The sequence below is a fragment of the Budorcas taxicolor genome, chromosome 7 (genome assembly GCF_023091745.1).
Source record: "Budorcas taxicolor isolate Tak-1 chromosome 7, Takin1.1, whole genome shotgun sequence".
NCBI lineage: Eukaryota > Metazoa > Chordata > Mammalia > Artiodactyla > Bovidae > Budorcas > Budorcas taxicolor.
Genome location: NC_068916.1, coordinates 20,711,334 through 20,732,058, shown reverse-complemented (window position 1 = coordinate 20,732,058; position 20,725 = coordinate 20,711,334). Strand labels below are relative to the sequence as shown.

Here is a 20,725-nt window from a genome sequence, read left to right as displayed (position 1 = left end):
ACCCGCTGTGGATTCCACTAGGGGCAAAGAGGGATGCTGTCCTGAGTCCCGGGCAGCCACCGCAGAGTCTGGCACACAGCAGGCGCCCAGTAAATTCCGGTTGCCGGTGGCTGGTGGGTCTCGCTTGGGAGTTGGGGGTGGGGAGATGGAGGCGACCAGGCCCAGAGACGCCGAGGGACCTGTCTAAGGTCACACAGTAGGCGGCGCTCGGGGTGAGCGCTCGGTGGCTGTGGTCCTGGGCCCCCGGGGCCACCCCTCCTGCGTGCTGGGTGGCCGCCCCCTCGTCCCCCCGCCGAGGAACCACGGGTAACCCCGCAGGCCGGACCGACGCGTCACCCAAGTGGCCAGCTCAGGTCCAAAAGGGGACGCGGAGCGAGGGTACCGCCCCTCCCCCGCCAGGGAGGCGGGAGGCCCAGAGGGGAGGGCGAGGAGGAAACGGAGGGGACAAAGGGGGAGGAGGGGCGGGGGAAGAGGAGAGGGTGAAGGGGGCGGAGGAGGAAAGGGCGAAGGGGCGGAGGGGGAGGAGGACGCGAAGAGGCGGGGGGTCAAGGGCGGGGAGAGGCGGGCTTCCTGGCTTGGCAGGCGCCCAGCAACCGGGCCCTGGGGCCCTGGGTGGGTGGGAGAGGTTTGTAGGGGGAGCTGGAGGCGGGGAGGACCAGCGAGGTCGACTGAGAGGCGGGGATGGCGGGGAGGGAGCATAGTAGAAGGGAGTGTTCGAGGGGGAGGAGAGAGAGGTCTAGAAAGACCTTGAAGGACCGAGGAAGAGAGAGACCGAGACCCGGAGGTACCCGGAGGCAGAGGAGGTGCAGAGATAGTCGGAGAAGGGCAGACCCGGCGAGAGCTATGCAGAGCAGAGTGCTTGGGCGTTTGGCAGGGCCTTGGGGTACAGGCAGCTCCCTCCTGCAGCCCCTAAAGTCAGAAAATACCTAAATTCCATGCAGACCTAGTTCTGGGGTCCTGCCTCCGTCTCCCCTCCAGACCGGCCCCTCTGCGACCCCAGAAGATCCTACTCATCGTGAGTGTGGCTGCACCCCTCCTCTGCTCCGGCACCTTCCATAGCTCCCAGTGGCCTAGGCCCACCCATCTCGCTGGCTCCTTTGCCATCTTCTCACTTTCTTCCTACATCTTCCCTGAACACCTGCTGTGTGCCAGGCAGGAGTCCAAGCCCTAGGGATTCAGGAGTGACCCAAACAGACCCAGTCCCTGTTGTTGAACTCATCTCCGGTGTGGGTGTGGGGAAAGGCAGAGGACAGTGAATATTTGTTGACCTAAGTTGTTCACAGCGATCAATGCTGTAAAGATAAAGCCAGTGAGCAGGAGAGAGGGGGTGGTGGTGATGGCCAGAGTGCAGTGGCTGTGGGGACAGTGTGTCCCACCATGCAAAGGGTTGCCCAGAGGTGGCACCATGCTCAGTCACCCTCAGACTGGAAAAGGATGCCGATTAGAATGAAGGCCCCGAGCAAGGGGAAGGGGCAGAGCTCTGCCCACCTGCGCTGGGTCCAGGCTAAGATGTGTGTCTTTCAGTATCCAGGTTCTCTGCTGTGTGCCCCTACTTGACGCCTCAGTAGGGGCGTCACTTGACGCCTCCGGCCTCAGTTTCTTTAATCTGTAAAATGGTCCTTCCTTCACCAGGCATGTTCAAGAATTGTTTGAGAACTGCAGCTGAAGCCCTGAGCCAAGGTCAGAGCATAATAGATGTTCAGTGGATGGCACCCATCTATGATTTCTGTTATCCTTATGATCTGCATTGCTTTCCTGATTATTTCTGGTCCTGCCTAGTGGGGCCGAGAGCTCTGCAAACCAGCCAGCAAAGGGCAGGAGACTGGCTGTGGCCCTGTCTCGTCTTGTGACTTTTGACAACTTCTTGCCCTTCCTTGGGGCTTCTCTGGTGGCTCAGACGGTAAAGCGTCTGCCTGCAATGCAGGAGACCCAGGTTCGTTTCCTGGCTCAGGAAGATCCCCTGGAGAAGGAAATGGCAATCCACTCCAGCACTCTTGCCTGGAAAATCCCATGGACAGAGGAGCCTGATAGACTACGGGTCCATGGGGTCACAAAGAGTCAGACATGACTGAGCGACTTCACTTTCACTTTTTGCCCTTCCTCAGGCCTCAGTTTTCCTGTCTGTACAATGGGGTGAGCGTGTGGGGTGGTCATGCCAAGGTCCCTGATTCCACATCACTGCAGGTGCTTTTTGTTTCTCCTCCAAGTCTAATCTCAGTTCAAGGTGCAAACTCCCAGACTCTGGAAGGAGGAAGGCTACATAAATATTTCAGGCAGCAGATGTACCTGGCCAGCCTGGAATGTGAATGTTTAATGTCACATCCTCATTTACAGGATGCTTTTTTTCCCGGCTGGCTGGAAAATCTGTTAGCCCTTGACCCTTCCTCAGCCTGGGAGGCCAAATCAGGAGGAGGAGGTGAGCCTGGCTCTGGAGGACTGGGGTGCAGGAGGGTGCTGGGTCACACTCTTGCCACTGGGGCCTGTGGGAGGACATGATTGTATGCACAGGAACATCTTGGCTTAGAGAGAGTCAGGGACCTGCATACCCTGAAGCACAGGGATCCTCGCTGCTGTAAAGACCCTTAAAAAGGGGGAGAGGGTAGAAGAGGGACTCCCAGAAGGCCCTAGGGTCTGGGACGGGGGTGGGGTAGTCAGAACAGTTGGGTTCACCAGGACCTGTGCCCCTGCAGCCCCCTCTGGGGTCTCTCTGCCCCTCCCCCTTGCCTCCCTCCCCCTTTTTTGCTCCTTCGCTCCCCGCCTTCCTCCCCTCCCCCACATCCCCCCTTCTATCTTTCTCCCTCCTTTCCCTAACCCCCCTCCTTCCTCCTGCCTCTCCCTTCTCTCCCCTTACCCCCCTTTTCTTCATCCTCCCTCTCCCCCTCCTCCTCTCCCCCTTCCTTCCTCCCTCCTCCTCTCCCCCTTCCTTCCTCCCTCCTCTCCCCCTCCTCCCCTCCACCCTCCCCACCGCCCCCTCCTCCTCTTCCTCCCGCCTCATTAGGCGCGGCCGCGGCGCGGGGCCCATTAGCAGATCAATTAGCCGAGGTCGCCGGCGGCGCGGTCGTTAAGCGCGGGAGGCCGCGGCGGGGAGGGAGCCTTGGAGACCGCACCTCCGCCTGCCCCGGCTTCCCGGCTGCGATTGCTCCCACTCTCCCGCCCCAAGACCCTCTGGTCACGCGCCCCACAGCAGACTCCAGGGCCCTCGCTTTACCGTTCCCAGCCCTACGGGCGGGATGGGGGAGCTTCGAGGCCCAGAGGGACACCCCAGGTCACAGCTGTGGTGTCCGTGACTGGGCAAGGCCCCTTTTTCTTTGGAGCAGAGCACCCCCCCCCCCCGCCCCCGGCCACGCCCTTCATCTGCCAGCTACATCAGTAATAGTACTAATAATATCAGCTGACTTCTCTTGAGCCCTTGCAGGCTTTCTGCTAATCCTCGGAACAATTTCCCAGAAACAGATCAGACAAGTGACTTCACTTTCCTTTCTGCCTCGGTTTCTAGCCATACACCCACTGACTCATTTTGTATTTTCCCAACGCATGTGTCTATCTGGCCACAAGGGTGGGGACTTAAGTCTTTCCTTTTCCTTCCCTGCTGTCCCCTGCTGTCCCCAGGGCTCAGAGTAGGAGCTCAGTATGTTTTTGTTTTTTAAAGGAAGAATGAATGAATGCCGGGGTCCATGATAGGATCTTCATGACAACGGTGTGATTATACCCATTTCACAGATAGGGAAAACCAAGACCCAGAGCAGTGTGAAGCTGCTTGCTTGCTCGAATCACCTTGCTGTGAGAGGAAGAGTAAGGATTTAAGCCCAGGCTGGAGACTCTGTGTCCAGAACCATCATGGGATGTATTAGTAATAGCTGTTGTTCCCATCCCAGTTGAAATTTTCATAGTACCAGGGAAATTTGCTTTGTGAAGAAAGGTCAGAAAAATGATTTCTCGGGATTTGGGGGGATTAGAACCCAGGGGAGGGGGGGGGAAGTCACTGTTCCAGAACAGCATGTGCCATGGTCTCTATTCAAGGAAAGGCAAAATGTTTCAACCTGGCTCCAGCCTGCTGAGGAGGAATAATTAGAATGGTGGGTAGCAGATCCTCAGGGTGTCCTGGTCCTAGAATTTATTCCTAGGGCCACAGAGTTCAGTTCAGTCGCTCAGTCGTGTCCGATTCTTTGCGACCCCATGAATCGCAGCACGCCAGGCCTCCCTGTCCATCACCATCTCCCGGAGTTCACTCAGACTCACGTCAATCGAGTCCGTGATGCCATCCAGCCATCTCATCCTCGGTTGTCCCCTTCTCCTCCTGCCCCCAATCCCTCCTAGCATCAGAGTCTTTTCCAATGAGTCAACTCTTCGCATGAGGTGGCCAAAGTACTGGAGTTTCAGCTTTAGCATCATTCCTTCCAAAGAAATCCCAGGGCTGATCTCCTTCAGAATGGACTGGTTGGATCTCCTTGCAGTCCAAGGGACTCTCAAGAGTGTTCTCCAACACCACAGTTCAAAAGCACCAATTCTTCGGCACTCAGCCTTCTTCACAGTCCAACTCTCACAACCATACATGACCACAGGAAAAACCATACATAGCCTTGACTAGACGGACCTTAGTCGGCAAAGTAATGTCTCTGCTAGGGCCACAGAGGCCAAAGATAATCTATTCTTTAAAACATTTTTTAAAATTTTGAGAAAAAAAAAAAAAAGATACCCCCCCTGCCGGGATTTACCTGGCAGTCCAGTGGTTAAGACTCCATACTCCTAATGCAGGGGTTTGATCCTCCTGCCTGGGAACTAGATCCTGCCTGCCACATGGCAAAAAGATAAAAATTGTGAAGTAGAACACACAGAAGAGTGCCCAGATTATCATTTGATCACTTATCACAAAATGAATACACTCATGTAATCAGCCCCCAAGCTTCCATCATGGGTAGAAGTCTGCTTGGGTAACCCCATGACATGTGAAACTATATAGGTCACTTGGGCCTGTTGTTCTCTATATAAATGGAATCACACAGCATCTTCTCTTTTGTACTTGGCTCCTTCAGTGTTCTGTGTGTGTGCTGCAGGTGTTGAGTGAGGTGGTTTCTGGTTCTTTTTCTGACTGCATAGAATTCCATAGGCAGCTGGTGTCACAAATTACCCTTCTGCCCTTTGATGGACAGCTGGTAGTTTCCAGTTTGGGGCAATAATGACTTGTTACAGCTGCTCTGAACACACTGGTGGCATGCCTGTTGCATGGATCTAACATTGAAGTCCAGGGGCATTGCTGGGTGCCAAGCAGTCTTTTGGAGGCAGATGTTAACAGTTTATACTCCCCAAGTCACAGAGATGAGTTTTGGGGTTTTTCGCTGTTGTTGTTGCAGCATGTGGGATCTAGTTTCCCGACCAAGGATTGAACCCTGGCCCCCTGCATTGGGAACACAGAGTCTTAACCACTGGATCACTGGGGAAGTACCTGCATTAACATATGAGGATACATGTTAACCAGGGAGTGGTCTCATTACATTGATTTTTGCACGTGATTTCTCTGTAGTAGGGGAGGCAGTGGGGTGCAGAAGGAGGGTCCCCCTGTCCCCTCTACACCTTCTTTCTCTCTTGAGGGACAGAAGACATTTTCTCTGAAGTTGGCTGTCCATCACTACCCCTTGCCTCATTCCCTGTGCCCTTGGCCACCTGGAAAGCCATTGGATCAGGCAGATAGTTGAGAATTCCCTGGTCTCCTCATGCTCCTAGTCCCTTGAGAGTTCTATGCCAAGAAGCCCTGGCAAAGATCTTGCAAGATGGAAGATACTGCAAAGTCAAAATGACGGCTCCCACTCTCCAACCTGCTCCCTGCCCTCAGCCCCATATCCTGGGTGGAGAGACTGATGTTCTCTTGACTGAAGTGCCAGGCGCCCCAGGGAACCACCTTTCCTCCTGGCTCCCCCTCCCCAGGTGGTCCAGCTTGGATGCAGGGGCATGAAGGCAGGCTCCAAGTGGTCCTTGGAGAGTTGAGGTCCAGCCAGGAATCAGTTCTCTGATCTGGAAGAAGCCATCTGTAATGCGCGCACAGTGACTGCTCATGGTCTTAACGTGTCTCTTAAGGGTAAAGAATTTCACTTAGGAACCATCTGGCCTGAGGCTCAGAAACCAGTCCCACCACTTATGCTCAGTGACCCCTTAGCTTTTCTGAGTCCTTTTGCCTACTTGTCAAAACAGCTGACCAGACCTCAAAACACCTAGGCTTTACTGTGTGACCTCGAGCCTCCATCTGACCATCTCTGGGCTAGGGACTGCATTCAGGAGCTAAATTATATCTACAAGCTGGACTCAGTTAGGACTGTTCATATCCAGTCCCATAACAGAGGAGGGGACTGAGGCTTGAAGGAGGCCCCCCTCCTCCCCTGGGAAGGGAGTCACCGCGGGGCAGCCCGCAACACAGAGGCAGAAACAGCAACCAACCTTCTCACGTCTTTATTTGAAAGGCACAGCTAAGCCCACCCTCGATACAGCATTTTCACTTCTCTCCGTAGAGATCGAACGACTGAACACAACAAAAGCTGACAGTCTAAAAGGCTATATACAGACACAGGTGTGGGTGTTGCTTTTTTTTTTTTTTACATTTTTGTCTTTTTCCTTTTTTTAATATCCCTTTTCTTAAAAGACAAGCTAGTATACTGGAAAAGGGGGGGGAATAAAAACCAAGACAACTTGAGTACCCTCATCTTTATTCGGGAAGGGGAGAAAGGGAATTCTGAGTTGCTGGCCCCACTGTTGCCCTGGGGCTAAGCTCGCTGTCGGTGGCCCCTCCTTCTTTTGTGGGTGCGGGCATCAGGAACTCATGGAGGGTGAGTGGGTGGGAGGGGGAGATGCGGGGTGCCCAGGGTGGGGAGGGGCAGCTAGCATTGTGTTTGCATGCAGTGCCAGAATGGGAGGCTGGGGTGGGGGCCCCCTCCTGGCGGGCAGACTGTCAGTTACATGTGTGTGAATCAGGGAAATGCAGGGGGTGTTGGACCTCTTGAGGTTTTGCTCCCTTAGGACCTGGCCTCCCCTGTGTCTCCAGGCCTCAGCTTGCCTCATCTGTGGTATGAGTGGGTACTGACCCATTCCGTCTACAGGGGAGGAGGAGGGAGGCCAGGAATTGGGGGTAGGAGCCAAGCCAGGGTAGGGCACAGAAGCAGGGCAACAGCCCCAGCAGGCAGCTACCATAAATACTACCAGAGTTTGGCCAATCCCAAGCTATCACTGTGTCTCGCGTGCTGAACCTTCCTCTCTCTCAGTGTTTGTCTCCCCTCTGTCCCACCCCCCACCCTCCCCATCCCAGCCGCCCACTAATCCGACTTCTCGCCGTCGTCCTCCTGGTGGGTGTCACCGTCATGCCCGTTTTTGTCTTCCTTGGAGAGGTGGGCCTGGGAGCCCAGCGCTGACAGCGAGAGGAGGCCGGTGCCCGCGCTGACCGCCGGCAGAGAAGGGGGCTGCAGCCCCACAGGCAGGGGGGTCAGGGGCAGGGCCAGAGCCTGCAGCTGAGACAGCTGGTGGGCTTGGAGCTGCTGCTGCAGTACACAAACAGGGGAGCATTAGCCCCCTTGAGCCCACCTGTCCCCCCCCCCATCCCCCCACAAGACCCCAGACGTACTCGGATGATGGAGTTCAGCTCAGGAGCAGTGACCTGCTTAGCCCTCTCGATGGCTCCCAAGACCTGCTGCTGGTGCTGGAAAGTGGGGGGTGGGGGATGGAGAGGTGACAGATGACTCACCCCATCTTGTTGGGATTTGTGGCACAGAGCCCAGAAGAAGTCCCACTCCCATCTGCACTGTTAGAGCCCTCCCTCTCCATGATTTCCCATCTCTCCCCTCAGGAAACTCCCCTCTCTCCAGGTGATTCCTTTCACAAAGCCTCAGTCTCTTCATCTGGAAAATGGGATACATAGAGATGCACAGAAGGCCCAAAGGGCTTGGTACCAGAATCTTAGGAAACCGTGGACTATGACCAATGCCACATGCAAAGAAGTCAAAGCTTGTTAAGAGCTCAGACCAGGACTGCTAATGGAAGAGATCTGAGGTCTGCTAACCCAAGCTCCTCTTCCTCCACAGCCGTGAAGGCCCAGTGAATTCTGGCACAGCTGGGGTATGAGTCGAGGTTCGAGGCAATCCCCAGCTTTCCCTGAAAATTTGTCTCTTTGGCTATCAGATGCTAAAATCTGCCAAGCTCCTTTTGTGCCTTGGCTACCAGGGAGCCCCTGCTATGAAAGGAAACCATAAAGCTAGATTTTCAGGGCCCTAAGAATCTCCTTCTCTGGAGCTTCCATGGTGTCCTCCTGGAATTGTCCCTGGGCATCATCCCCTGTGGGACCCTAAGGTACCAGCAGAGTTTAAAAAGAAAATGATGAATTATCAGCGGTAAATCTGGCAGAGAGCAGAGGGGTCTTACGTGACCCAGACGTGTGTGTGCGCATACAGTGGGCTTCACACCGAGAATCCCAGGAAACAGAAGAGGAAGACTTGGGTGCATAGACCCTTTGTGTGTCCATGTGCTGTGTGTCTATGTTTTGCATCTATGCATTTGTCTGTTGCATCTGTGTCTGTCTGTATGTCTGCCTCTGTGTGCGGAGTGCCTTCCTGTACACCCAGCGGCCAGCAGGACCAGGCAGATGAATCTCAGGAAGGTGAAAGGCAGAAACAAAATTCTTGGTGCAGTGTTCGGCAATGTAGCTGACATTTTTACGGTGCAATGACTCACGCAGGCTGGGAATTCCACAGCAGGGTGAGGTCCTTCCCTTCACCCCTGGGGTTTCTCCTGCACAGACTGGCTGATGGCTGGGAGGTCCAGAGAAGGCAGGCGTGTGCCCTGGGCACACAGATGGCTACAGAGGGGTGGGGCTGAGGGAAGTTCAGGGTCTATCTCCTCCCAGCAGACCCCCGGGGGCTCTGCTCACCTCTTGGGACAGGTAGGGCAGGACCTGGGCACATATCCCATTTAGCCTCTTGACGATTTCAGCCTGGAACAGACAGACACTTCAGCCCTGGGCAGCAGCCAGCCAGGGCAGGTGCAGACCAGCCCTGGAAAGCCCAGTGGTTCTGTCTAATCCAAGAGGCCGGCTCATCCCAGGATCATATCAACTCATCAGGCCCATGGGCACCCGATCAGCAGCAAAAGTGGCCCCGGGGGCTGAGTCTCTGAGGGTAGCTAAGAGCCCAGGACAGAGCTAAATCCAGGCCCAGTGGCTTGGGGTCTGGGTGGCCCTGGAAAGATGCCCGATGCCTCACAGGTAGTGAGCATTCCGTGGGAGGGAGGGAGGAAGAGGTCGGGGCAGCTGGCATCAGAATTCTCTAACACACCTGAGATAGGGTTTGGAGGGTGGGTTGGCAGGTCACATCACCCCCCTCCCCCAGGGCTGTCACAAAAGACAGACAATGGAGTGGGGGTGGCAGGTCCTGGGAAAGCCTCAGCCCTCCCCCTCAGGGAGAACAACCTCCCAGGGAGGCCTGAGAAAGAACAGAAGTGGGGGGGCTCCGGAGGTAACAGGATACCAAGGCAGTCTTGGTTCTCAGCCAAGGGGTGGCGGGTTCCTACCTGCCTGGGCGGGGCGGGGGGGGGGGGAGGAGGGGGGAAGGGGGCATACCTGCTTGTGCATCTCGATGTTCAAGCCATAGGACATCTCGTAGTACTGTGTAGGGGGGAGACAGAAATGGGGGCTGGTGAAGGATGTGGGGCTCCAGAGACCAAAGACACAGGGGAAGTGACAGAGAGAGACAAAGAGGGGGAGAAAGAGAGAGGTAGGAGGAGGGGAGGGCAGGCAAGAGAGATGGAGTCGGAAGCGGGGAGACACCCACACCTGGAGCTGGGGCCCAGGTGCCTGGTGAGGATGCTAGGGACGCCAGTGGGACCCTGAGTGCCCCATTTCTGGAATAATGACCTCAACCCCTACACACACACACACACACACACACACACACACACACACACACACACACAGGCACACGCACACACACACACACACACAGGCACACACAGGCACACACACATTCCAAGGCTCCTAATCTTTTATCTTTATGTGTCTTGTCTGCGGGTGGCCCCGGACTCCAGGGAAGTTTGTCTTCCTGGGTATAAATAATCGAGGATAAACAAACCCTGTTGGGTCTGCCTTTGGGGCCAGCGCCCCCCCTCCTCATGCCCCACATCTGACCCTGCACCTCCCCTGCTCTAAACCTTCCTATGACTCCCCATCACCCCCCAGGGAAGATAGGGGGAGAAAGCCAGGTTTGTGTGGTCTCCCCTTCTCTGCCCAGCTGGCTCCTATGCATTCATCAGGACCCCAGCTGCAGTGCCTCCTTCTCCATGCAATCTTTCTCCAAACAGGAGCATACCCTTCTGGAGTCCTCCAGCCCCATCCCTCTGAATCCAGAGGTTCCTTGTCCAGCTCTGCCTCCCCCATGGCCTGGGGGAAGTGGGCTCTCGGCTGGACTTAGGCAGGGGTTTTGATGCAGAAATCACCACCTGGTGCATATGAAGCGAAGCAAGTGATTCCAGCAGTGTGCAGGGGCAGGGTCTCCAATGTCAGGCCCAAGAAGGAAGTGCCACCCCCTCCCTCCCTCCCACCCACCCACCTCAAAAGAGTGTCAGCCTCCTGCCTGGGGAAGGGGGCCCTCCAGGAGTCCTCCTCCGAAGCTTGGACTAGGAGGGGTTAAGCCTGGGATGCTCAGACAGTGGGGGTGGGGAGGGGAGGGATCAACAACCCCCCCCAACCCCAGTTCCTGGCTTTCACAGCCACTGGCTCCTCCGCTGCCAAGGACAGCCAGGGACCTGGCAGGCCCAGGCCGCAACCCGGTGGCTTGGCACCTCGGCCACTGCCCGGGCCGGCAGCCAGGCCAACAAGATTAACTCAGCCCGGCCAGGGGCTGGCTGAGTGGAGAGCAGACCCTGACTTCTCGCACATCCCAGAGGAGATGGCCAGGGTTCAGACAGCAGCTGCCAGTGCTGGAGGGGGACCTGGGGTCCTCTGGCCCTGCCCACCAGACCCCCGGGCTCGCTTACCATCACGTAATGACGCTGCATTTCTGACTTCTCGCTGGCCAGCTTGTCACATTCGAGTTTCAGACTGAAGAAGAAGAGGGGGAGGGCTGGGGCTGGGATGATGTCCCCCTCATTGTGCAAGGGAGCCCCAAACTTTCGTGGGGGTCAGAGAGAAGAGGGGGGAAGGGGACCCACAGGTGCTTTAGCTGGAAACTGGGGATGATGAAACCCACCTTGAAGATGTGGGGGTGGAGAAAGCAATGAAAATAATAAAAACAGAAGTCAGAGCAAATACCCTGACTGTAGGTCAGACAGGGATTCAAAGAAACTTTTTCCTATCGTGAAATCCAACGAGGTCAGGGCTGTTAACGTCAGTCTCCTTCATAAAGATGATGCAATGGATGCTCAGAGAGGTTGAGTGAACAGGCTCAAGGTCACACAGCCAGGAAGCTGGCTTCAAAGGCCATACTCTCACCCACTGGGCAAAACTCTCCAGCAAAGGAATAGACAGACATTGCTGTGAGGTTACAAGGGCCCGGAGCCCACTGGCAGGGCTCTGGACTGAATTCAGTAAGGAATCTTCAAAGGCCCCCAGCCCCTCTTGTGACCTCTGATTTCCCTGGTTGGGGGAGGGGTATAAATTTCTATCACTGGGTAATAGAGTTGGTGATCCCCCTCCTCTCTTGGGTTGCCCCAGCAAGGATGAGCTTTGGATATTTCTCAAAGGCCCCCAAGGGGGTGTCAGGGTGACAGGTAGAGAGCTGAGGCCACAAACTCAACTAGATAGACTGGGTCCAAAGTTCAGTCCCGCCACTCTGATGCTGTGTGACTCTGGGCAAACGCCTCTACCTCTCCGGGCCTTGGTCGCTGAGTCTGCTGAGCTCCAGCCTCCGGGGTGGGGTGGTGAGGACAAGAAGAATTAAGACCAGAAATGTTCTTCATGTTGGCATACAGTAAGTACCCAATAAATATTTCATTCATCTTGTGGTCACCCCAGGGGACTTAAGAGTTTCGTTCCACCAGACTGACCATGACTTGTATATCTGGGTTCACAGGTGAGCCACACTTAGTCTAATTCTCTTTAAAAATGTCCATGTGTGACCACTGTTAAAAATAAACTCAGGCAATTTCATTCCAAATTTGGCATTTCTGGCCTTTCCTGAGGGACTGGTAGATACTGTGACAGCCCCAACACAGTGGAAGCCCTCAGTGTACACCAGGAAGCCTAAGCCCAGCGAACAGACTGGGAAGTTCAGAGATGGGGTGTGACCTATCTGAGGTCACACAGCGCTCTGGCAACATCTCTAGAACTGGATCGGCTCCAGTGGTCACTGTGATGTGTGCATGGGCCAGGCAGGGAGAGGGGACCCCCTGGAGAGGCTGAGAAAGGCCAGATCTGTTGGGCAAAGCCCCTAAACCCTCCATATCACAGGATCAGAACTTTCAATCAACTACACCTCCGATTCCTGATCTTTGAAATGGGCACAATGATAGGACAGCAGGGAAGACGAAACAAAAGGAAGTATGTTCACTCTTCAGCAAATGGGGAGAATGGGCAGTACCCTCTAAAGAACAAATATATCACTCTTTCCAATTTCTTCTTGCAGAAATCCCAGGATCCTTCAAAAAATACTTCTGTGTGGGTAAATAGATCCAGGGAGGCCCCAAACCCCGCTGGTATATAGACTCCCCCATCTGATTCCCAGGCAAAGACCACTCTAGCACAGCCTTGAGGATCTGCTTCCTTCAGTCCAGAGATGGGATATAAATCTTGGTACTTTCTTGCTGTGCAACCTCAGAAAATCTCTGGGCTTAAGTTTTTCCAAATGTAAAATGAAAAATAAATAGTTCCTTTCTCTTTAGATCAGGCACATGGCAAAACCCTTTAGCAATGTCAGATTCAATTCTGGAGGGAGAATCACCTTCCTGCTGGGTGGCAGGAACCCTTTCTCCAAAACCAGGCTACAGATTTGGGGCGGGGTGGGGGGTGGGGAGGGCTTTGGGGAGGTGGAGAATCAATCACCAATTCTAGATGCTGGGGGTCTTTTATCCATTGGTGTGGGGGTGGGGAGAGGGGCTCTAAAACCAGACAACTGAGTCTGGGCAAATTATTGATTTTTGATGCCTCAGATTTCTCATCTACAAAAATGGGACTGTTTTAAAGACTAAATGAATATCATATCCCTGAAGTGGTAAAGACAGCGCCTGCCACCTAAGACCTTCAAGGCCTCTATTTTTTGGAGTCTGTATATAAAGCAGAGGCCACAATCTCCGATCCAGGCCTCAGTCTGGAGCAAGGGGCTCCACCTTCTCCCGAGTCGGGACCACCAGCCCCCAGCTCACCTGTGGTACTGAGCCTGCAGCAGTTGAAACTCATCTTTGATGCGATCGCAGGAGTCCGAAGTAGTGAATTTGAGTTGCTGGGGGAGGTGCGACGAGCCCTGTGGGGAGGGGGCGGCGGCCCGGGTCAGGACCCCACAGGGCAGACATCCACCTCTCCCCCGCCACAGAGGCCCCAAGGCGGCGGCAGGCGCAGCTGCAGCGCCCCCCCACCACCCCTGCCCCACTTCCCGGGCCCGTGTTTACAGCTCCTGGCGCGGCCCCCGCCCTCGCTTCCTGCCCCCGCCTCTCCCAGCGAGTCGAGGGGGGTGGGTGCGCCCTCTCGTCCTCCGCCACCCCCAGGCTGTGGGGGTGCGTCTGAAGGCCCGCCCTTGGTGGGGGGCAGGGTGCGCCCTCTACCGCGCCTCCAAAGCGCCGGGAGGGGGTGCACTCTGAGCGCCCAGTTGCCTCTGGGGGGAGAACGTGTCCTAGAGAGACCCCCCCAAGTTGGGGGAGAATGAGGTTTCCTAGCCTAGTCCCCTTGGGGGAGGGGCCTCTCTCGCCGCCTGAAATTTCCGAGTGGGGGCACCCCTGATTCTGAGCACCCTTCCTCCAGGCCGCGCTCTTCCGGGAGGGGTGGGCCTTGGGTCTCCCCCCACTCCCGGACCCCGAAAGCACCCCCAGCCTTAGAGGTGCCTGGTGGGGCTTCCGGGGCGCCCTAGGCCTGAGGCCAAGGCCGCCGAGGCCCATCCTGGCTTGGGGGGGGGTGTTGGGGGCAGGGCCCGGGCTGGCGCGGGGTCGGGGGATCTAAGCCGGGAGCTGGAGGGGACCTGGCTTGGAACCTAGCGGGGTACTCTGGTCCCGGAAGCCGGGAGAGGGGCCGGGAGCTACGGGGGATGGAAGGGAGTCCGGGAGCTGGCGGCGGGGGTGGGGAGTAGCGCTGGGCCCAGAGCTAGAGGGGACTGGGCCCAGGAGTTGGGGGGGAGATGCCGAGCTGAGAGCTGGGGGGTGGGGGCGGCCCGGCTGGGATCTAGAGCTGGGGGCACAGGGCTTGGACCTGGAGAGGGGCGCTGAGTTTGGACCTGAGGGGGGGTGCAGAGCCCGAACCTGAGGGAGGGAATGGTTCGGCTGGGAACTGGGGGGGCCGGGCCGGGACCTGGGGGGACGCAGGGCCCAGAGCTTGGGGGATGGCCCAGCCAGGAACTGGGGGTTGCCGGGCCCGGATGGGGTGGGCGCCGGGCCGGCGGGCCCCGCTTACCGAATGCCTGCTTTGTGGAAACATCATGTCAGTCGCGGCGGGGGGCGCGGGCTGCGCCCCGGCTGTGCGCCCCGGCTCGGGCTGCTCGGGGCGCCGGCGGCCGCGCCTTTGTCCCGGCGCCGATCGGCAGCTCCCGGGGCCGCCGCCGCCGCCTCCCGCGCCCGGCCTCGCCCGCTTCCTGCGCCCCCTCCCCGCGCGCCCGGCCCCGGCGCGCCCCGGGCCCCGCTTCCTGCGCGCCCGGCGCCCCTCCCCGCCCCTCCCCGCCGCCCGCCTCCCCGCACGCCCGGCCGCCGCTCCTATTGTCTAATGGCGGCGACGCCGGCAGTGGCCGCGGCCTCGGCTGCGCGGAGGCTCCGGCTCCACCTGCTGCTGCCGCCGCCGCCGCCGCTTCTGCTTCCCGGGCCCCGTGCGCGCCGCCGAGGGGGGGGGCGCGCGCCCGGGGAGGCCCGCGGATCCCCACCCATCCGCCTCCCCCGGGCAGGCCGGCGCGGTGACCTTGGGCCTGGCGCGCCCCCGCCGCGCCGCGGCCCCTGCTGGCCTGGTGGCCGGCACAGCCGCGCCTGGGCCTCGGTTTCCTCATGTGTCAGAGCCGGGGGGCCCTGCTGCCCCCATCGAAATCTCCGGCGCAGTCATGGCGCGACCCGGACGCGTGCCATGGACATGCTCTGTAACCTTGGCTCACGGGATGTTTTCTGAGCCTCGATTTCCTCTTCTGTAGAAAGGAGATGGTGATAACCAACGAGCTCCTGGGAGCCATGGCTTCCACACACATTTATGGAGCGCCTACTGTGTGCCAAGCCTCGCTCCGCTCCAGGATGTGGGGTGGGAGGGGATACAAAGTCCAGGCCCTGGTGGCCCTGGTGGAGATGTCATGAGGCATAGAGACAAACCCATGAACCACATCCCTAGCAGGTCAGACAGTGGTAACACCTATGGGGAAAACAAATCAGGAGGGAGGGCCGGAAGGTGCGATTTTAAACAGAGGGCGGTCAGAGGGCCTCCTTGGCCTCTAAGAGGACCCAAAGGTGAGAGAAGAGCTGGCAGGTTATGGGGGTAGTGGCTTAGTCAAGGAGGCAGAGTCAGCCAGCGCAAAGGCACTGAGGCAGCACTGCCTGGCACGGGGTGGGGGGTGGAGTGCTTGGGAGGAAATGAGGGCAGGGAGGCAGGGCCAGCAACTTCATGCGTTCACATAGGGCCCCAGCTCGCAGAAGGGCTGTGCTCTGGTTAATGATCCACCCTTGTGATCTCTGGAAATTCCTAAATGATTTTTGAACAGGGTCCTCACAGTTTAGTTTTGCATTGAGCCCCGCAGCTTCTGTAGCTGGTGATAGGGAGGGACAGATGCTGCAGGGCCTGGTGGGTGGTGTTGAAGACTTGGGCTTTTACTCTGAAGAGTGGTGGGAGCCCTGGAGGGCTGTGGGCAGAGGAGGGGCTGGGCCTGACTCAGACCTGGAAGAAGCTATTGAAATAATGCACGGTGAACCCAGTGCAAGTGCTAAAATACACAGGCTTTTAATAATCACCATCACCAGCATCATCAACTGTGCACCTACCTCCTGGATGAGTTTGACCTCTTTGGGCCTTGAGTTTTCCTGTCTGTAAAATGGAGTTTGGACCCTTGTCACCTTTCCTGGGCAGATGAGGGGTTGGGACTAGGTGGAGATGAATAAGCAAAACTGAAGGCTCTTCTGCCCCCAAAGCACTTGAAGATAAAAGAGCACTTTAACACCATATTTTTTCAGTTCGGTTGCTCAGTTGTGTCCAATTCTTTGCAACCCCATGGACTGCAGCACACCAGGCTTTCCTGTTCATCACCAGCTCCCGGAATTTGCTCAAACTCATGTCTATCGACTCGTTGATGCCATCCAACCATCTCATCCTCTGTCGTCCCCTTCTCCTGCCTTCAATCTTTCCCAGCATCATATTTTTAATTTCTTTCCTTAGTTTTCAATTCAATTCAGTCGCTCAGCCATGTCCGACTCTTTGCGACCCCGTGGACTGCAGCACGCCAGGCTTCCCTGTGCATCACCAACCATTTTTAGTTTAGTTCTTTTTGTTTTTTCCCTGGCTATACCATGGAGCTTGTGGGATCTCAGTTGTCTGACCAGGGATTGAACCTGGGCCACGTCAGTGAAAGCCCGTAACACCATATTTTTTTAAATAAAAATTAATGCCAAAAAATTCACCATGAAAAAATGTCAATATATTAAATAAGGTAGGATCCAATGGTACCAGAGATGAATTAGTAAAATGTGGGGTTTCCTTAATTCCGTTGCTGGAAGAGGAAAGTCGCAAATTTTTAGTAAGTTTACTGTTCCTGGACTAGTAACCCTGGCAGTCCAGTGGTTAGGACTCGTTGCTTCCACTGCTTTGGTTGAGGAACCAAGTGGCATGGTTGGGGAAGCGAGTGGCATGGACAAAAAAAAAAAGTTATAGAAAGTTTTCTGTTCCTAACCGTCCTCGTCCTGGAATATGTGTACCCCACAAATTGTATTGGAATCCTAGATGGGAATGGGCTACAGAGTTTTACCGTCCTCGTCCTGGAATATGTGTACCCCACAAATAGTGTTGGAATCCTAGATGGGAATGGGCTACAGAGTTTTCATGGCTCTGGGCAAAATGAACATGCAGGGCCTCAGAAAAGATCAGGAATTTCAGGATGGTGACAACAGAGCATCAAACTAAGTGCACGTCCTTTTTTTTTTAAAAAAAAAAAAAAGGTTTATTTGGCTGCATTCGTTGGGCTGGTCATGTGCCCCAAGGCATGTAGGAGCTTAGTTCCCCAAGCAGGGATTGAACCCTAGTCCCCTGTATTGCAAGGCAGATTCTTAACCACTGAACCACCAGGGAAGCCCTAGGCCTTCCTTTGAAGGCAGAGTCCTGTAGGGCTGCCTGAGTCACAGGCCCAAGAAACCAGCCTTGCTGCCAGTCCTCCCCACCCTCTGTGGGGACCAGATGCCCTTTCTCCTGGGAGACCACCTGCATCCAGGCAGGCAGTTCCCTGTATTCTGGTGTTTGGTGAACATTTTAGCAGACCAGACTTGGAGCTGGTCAGACACCTCAGTACAGTGGGGTAAGGGCTGGGCCTTTCAGTGTGTAGAAAAGCCCAGAATTGCAACCCAGACTATGAATAAACCAACCCACCTGTTTTAAGTTTTTACCAGTCTCTGTTTTAGCATTTTAACCCTGCCATTATACCCATTTCAAGAATGAAGAAATGAAGGCACCAAGAGGTTAAGAGACTTGGGCAAAATCACATAGATGGTGGGTGGCAGTGCCAGGAGGTCAACCCAGGTCCCTGGGCCCTTGATGTCTATGTGATCCTGACCCTCTGTTCATTGTTCAGTTGCTAAGTCACGTCAGACTCTTCATGACCCCATGGACTACAGCATGCCAGGCTTCCCTGTCCTCCACTATCTCCTGCAGTTTGCTCAAACTCATGTCCATTGAGTTGGTGATACCATCCAACCATCTCAACTTCTGTCACCCTCTTCTCCTCCTGCCCTCAGTCTTTCCCACATCAGGGTCTCTTCCAATGAGTCAGCTCTTCGCATCAGGTGGCCAAAATATTGGAGCTTCAGCTTCGGCATCATTCTTTCCAATGAGTGTTCAGGATTGATTTCCTTTAGGATTGACTGGTTTGATCTTGCTGTCCAAGGGACTCTCAAGAGTCTTCTCCAACAGAACAATTCGAAAGCATCAATTCTTTGGCACTCAGAAGAACCTCGTGGACAGTATGAAAAGGTTTTTTAGGTGGGGCATAAAGGCAAAGCATGGTAGGGAGACTAACTGGGGAGGGCCAGGACTCTAGATGATGAAGGACCCTGAGTTCTGATCTGAGGAGTTGTGGTAGTACCTGGAGGGCACTTGGGAGCCGTGGAAGACTTTAGAGCAGGGTTTGCCAGTTACCACTCTTCACATTCTCGCCTGGACCATTCTCTGGGATTGGCTGTCCTGGGCACTGTGGGGTATGGAGCAGCATCCCTGGCCCCCATCTATTCAATGCCAGGAACCCCCAGCCCCAAATCCCTGGGGCAAAATCGCCCCCAGCCGAGGAGCACTGACATAAAGCAGCAGAGAGACCACCACGGCTGGTGGCAGAAGATGCTTGCTGGTAGTGGGAATGGATATAGGCAAGTTAGGAAGCCAGGAGACCAGAGGGGATACCTAAACTAAGGTTCAGGAGAGGCCCAGGCTGGCCCAGGCCCGCTGTCGGGAGGAGCTTTGGGGGTAGAAAGAACAGAATGCTAGGGACTTCCCTGGTGGTCCAAAGGCTAAGATTCCACATTTCCAATCCAGAGGGCCCAGGTTCAATCTAGTAGTGAGTCTTGACCTAGAGAAAGCAACTATGGGGGTTCATTGTCATCGTCTTACAACTTCTGTAGGCCTGAAATATTTTCAAAGGCAAAAGATGAGTAAATAAAATGTGGATTTCCTAACTTTATGGTCAGATGCTGGTCTCTAAATGTCAAGAAGAAGCAGGGGGACTTCCTTGGTGGCTCAATGGATAAGACTTTACGTTCCCAATGCAGGGGCCCCAGTTTCCATCCCTGATCAGCGACTAGATCCCTTGTGCCGCAGCTAAGACCCTGCGCAGCCAAATAAATAAACAGTTAAAGAAAAAAAAAGGACAGTATGCTGGTGGGTGGGGGAAAGACAGGGCAGAAGGGAACAGTCTTCATCATATAATTAATTTGGGGAGGGAGGAAGAAACGGGGGCTTTTGAAGACCTTACTGTCAGAGTAGCTGTCATCCACACCCCTCAGCTCCTACCCATCCCCATCCTTTCCCCTCCCTTGGGTTCTCCGGCCACATCTGGGGCCAAGTTGGGGCGGGGATCTGTCTCGTGTATCCAACAGCCTGAGACCAGCCTCTCGGCCTGCTTACAAATGAGCACTGGGCCCCGAGGCCTCAGGGCAGAGCCAGGCGCTGGCTGGCCTTTGATGGATGGGGCTGCAGGGCCATTAATCAGAGGCGGGGGAGGAAACAGGTGGCTGCTGGGCAGGCACGGGGGACCTCCCTGTGATAGGGCTGGTGGAGCAGGGGCCTCAGCTGTCCGGCCTAGGCTTGAGACCCTGGCTGCAGGAACCTGGCGAGGTGAGCCTGGGACAGTATAACTTTACTGCTCTGTGCCCTAGTCCCCCCTCCCCAAATGGAGCTGTTATTCATTCATTCCCTCGGTCAACATTGATCACACCTCCTGTGTGCCTATCATGGTTGTGAGTGGAGGTTTACAGCAGTGATTAAGGAGGACGAAAATCCTTTCCCTTGCAGAGCAGACGGGCTTTAAAAACTTGACTCAGGTCCCGCCCCTCCTCTGCTCACAGCCCTCCAGGGCTCCCACCTCCCTCGGGATAAAAGCCAAGACCTCTCTCCAGCCCACAAGGCCCCACTTGACCTGCCCAATCCCCTCCCTGCCCTGCCCTCCTCCCTCTCTCGTCCTTGCTCACTCTGCTCCAGACACACGGGCCTCCTCCTCCTCCTCAGTGTTCCTCCAACATGCCAGGCACGGTCCTGCCCAGGGCCTTTACACTGACTGTTTGCCCTATCTGAAAAGCTCATCCCCACATCCCACTTTGGCTAATTCCTTTGTCTCCTTCCAATCTTGACTTAAATGTCACCTTCTCAATGGGGCTGTGTTGTGACTTTTCTGTTTAATTCTGGTAGGGCTGGTGGAGGATGTGTAGGGAGACACTTTCTTCAGGCATAAAACTTAAGAGGACACCAAATCTCAATCAACAAGAGACTTACTATTTTAACGCAATAAGCACAATTTTAAAATTGTGGTAAAATACACATAAGATTAGGGCTTCCCGGGTGGCTCAGTGGTAAAGAATATGCCTGCAATGTAAGAGACCTGAGTTCGATCCCTGGGTTGGGAACATCCCCTGGAGAAGGGAATGGCAACCCACTCCAGTATTTTTGCCTTGTAAATCCCCTGGACAGAGGGCTACAGTCCACGGGGTGGCAAAGAGTCAGACCCGACTATGCATGAGCCACCGTATGAAGATATTATTTTATTTCCCTTGGGTGTATACCCAGAAATGGAATTGCTGAGTCAGAGGGTAAGCTTATGTTTAATTTTTGAGGAATCACCAAACTATTTTCTACAGGGGCTGTACCATTTTACATTCCCGATTCCAATGTACGAAGATTCTAGTTTCTCCA

At 55.4% G+C, this 20,725-nt stretch overlaps 1 protein-coding gene across 1 annotated transcript; it reads right to left on the bottom strand.

Moving 5' to 3' along the window:
• Window positions 1–6,425: 6,425 nt before the first annotated feature.
• Window positions 6,426–14,688, bottom strand: TLE5 (TLE family member 5, transcriptional modulator). Its single transcript, XM_052644094.1, has 7 exons — window positions 14,558–14,688; window positions 13,324–13,421; window positions 11,002–11,065; window positions 9,590–9,634; window positions 8,903–8,965; window positions 7,604–7,678; window positions 6,426–7,520 (listed from the first exon to the last, which is right to left on the bottom strand). The coding sequence occupies exons 1-7, from the start codon at window positions 14,582–14,584 to the stop codon at window positions 7,299–7,301; spliced, it is 594 nt and encodes a 197-aa protein (XP_052500054.1). The 5' UTR covers window positions 14,585–14,688; the 3' UTR covers window positions 6,426–7,298.
• Window positions 14,689–20,725: the final 6,037 nt, after the last annotated feature.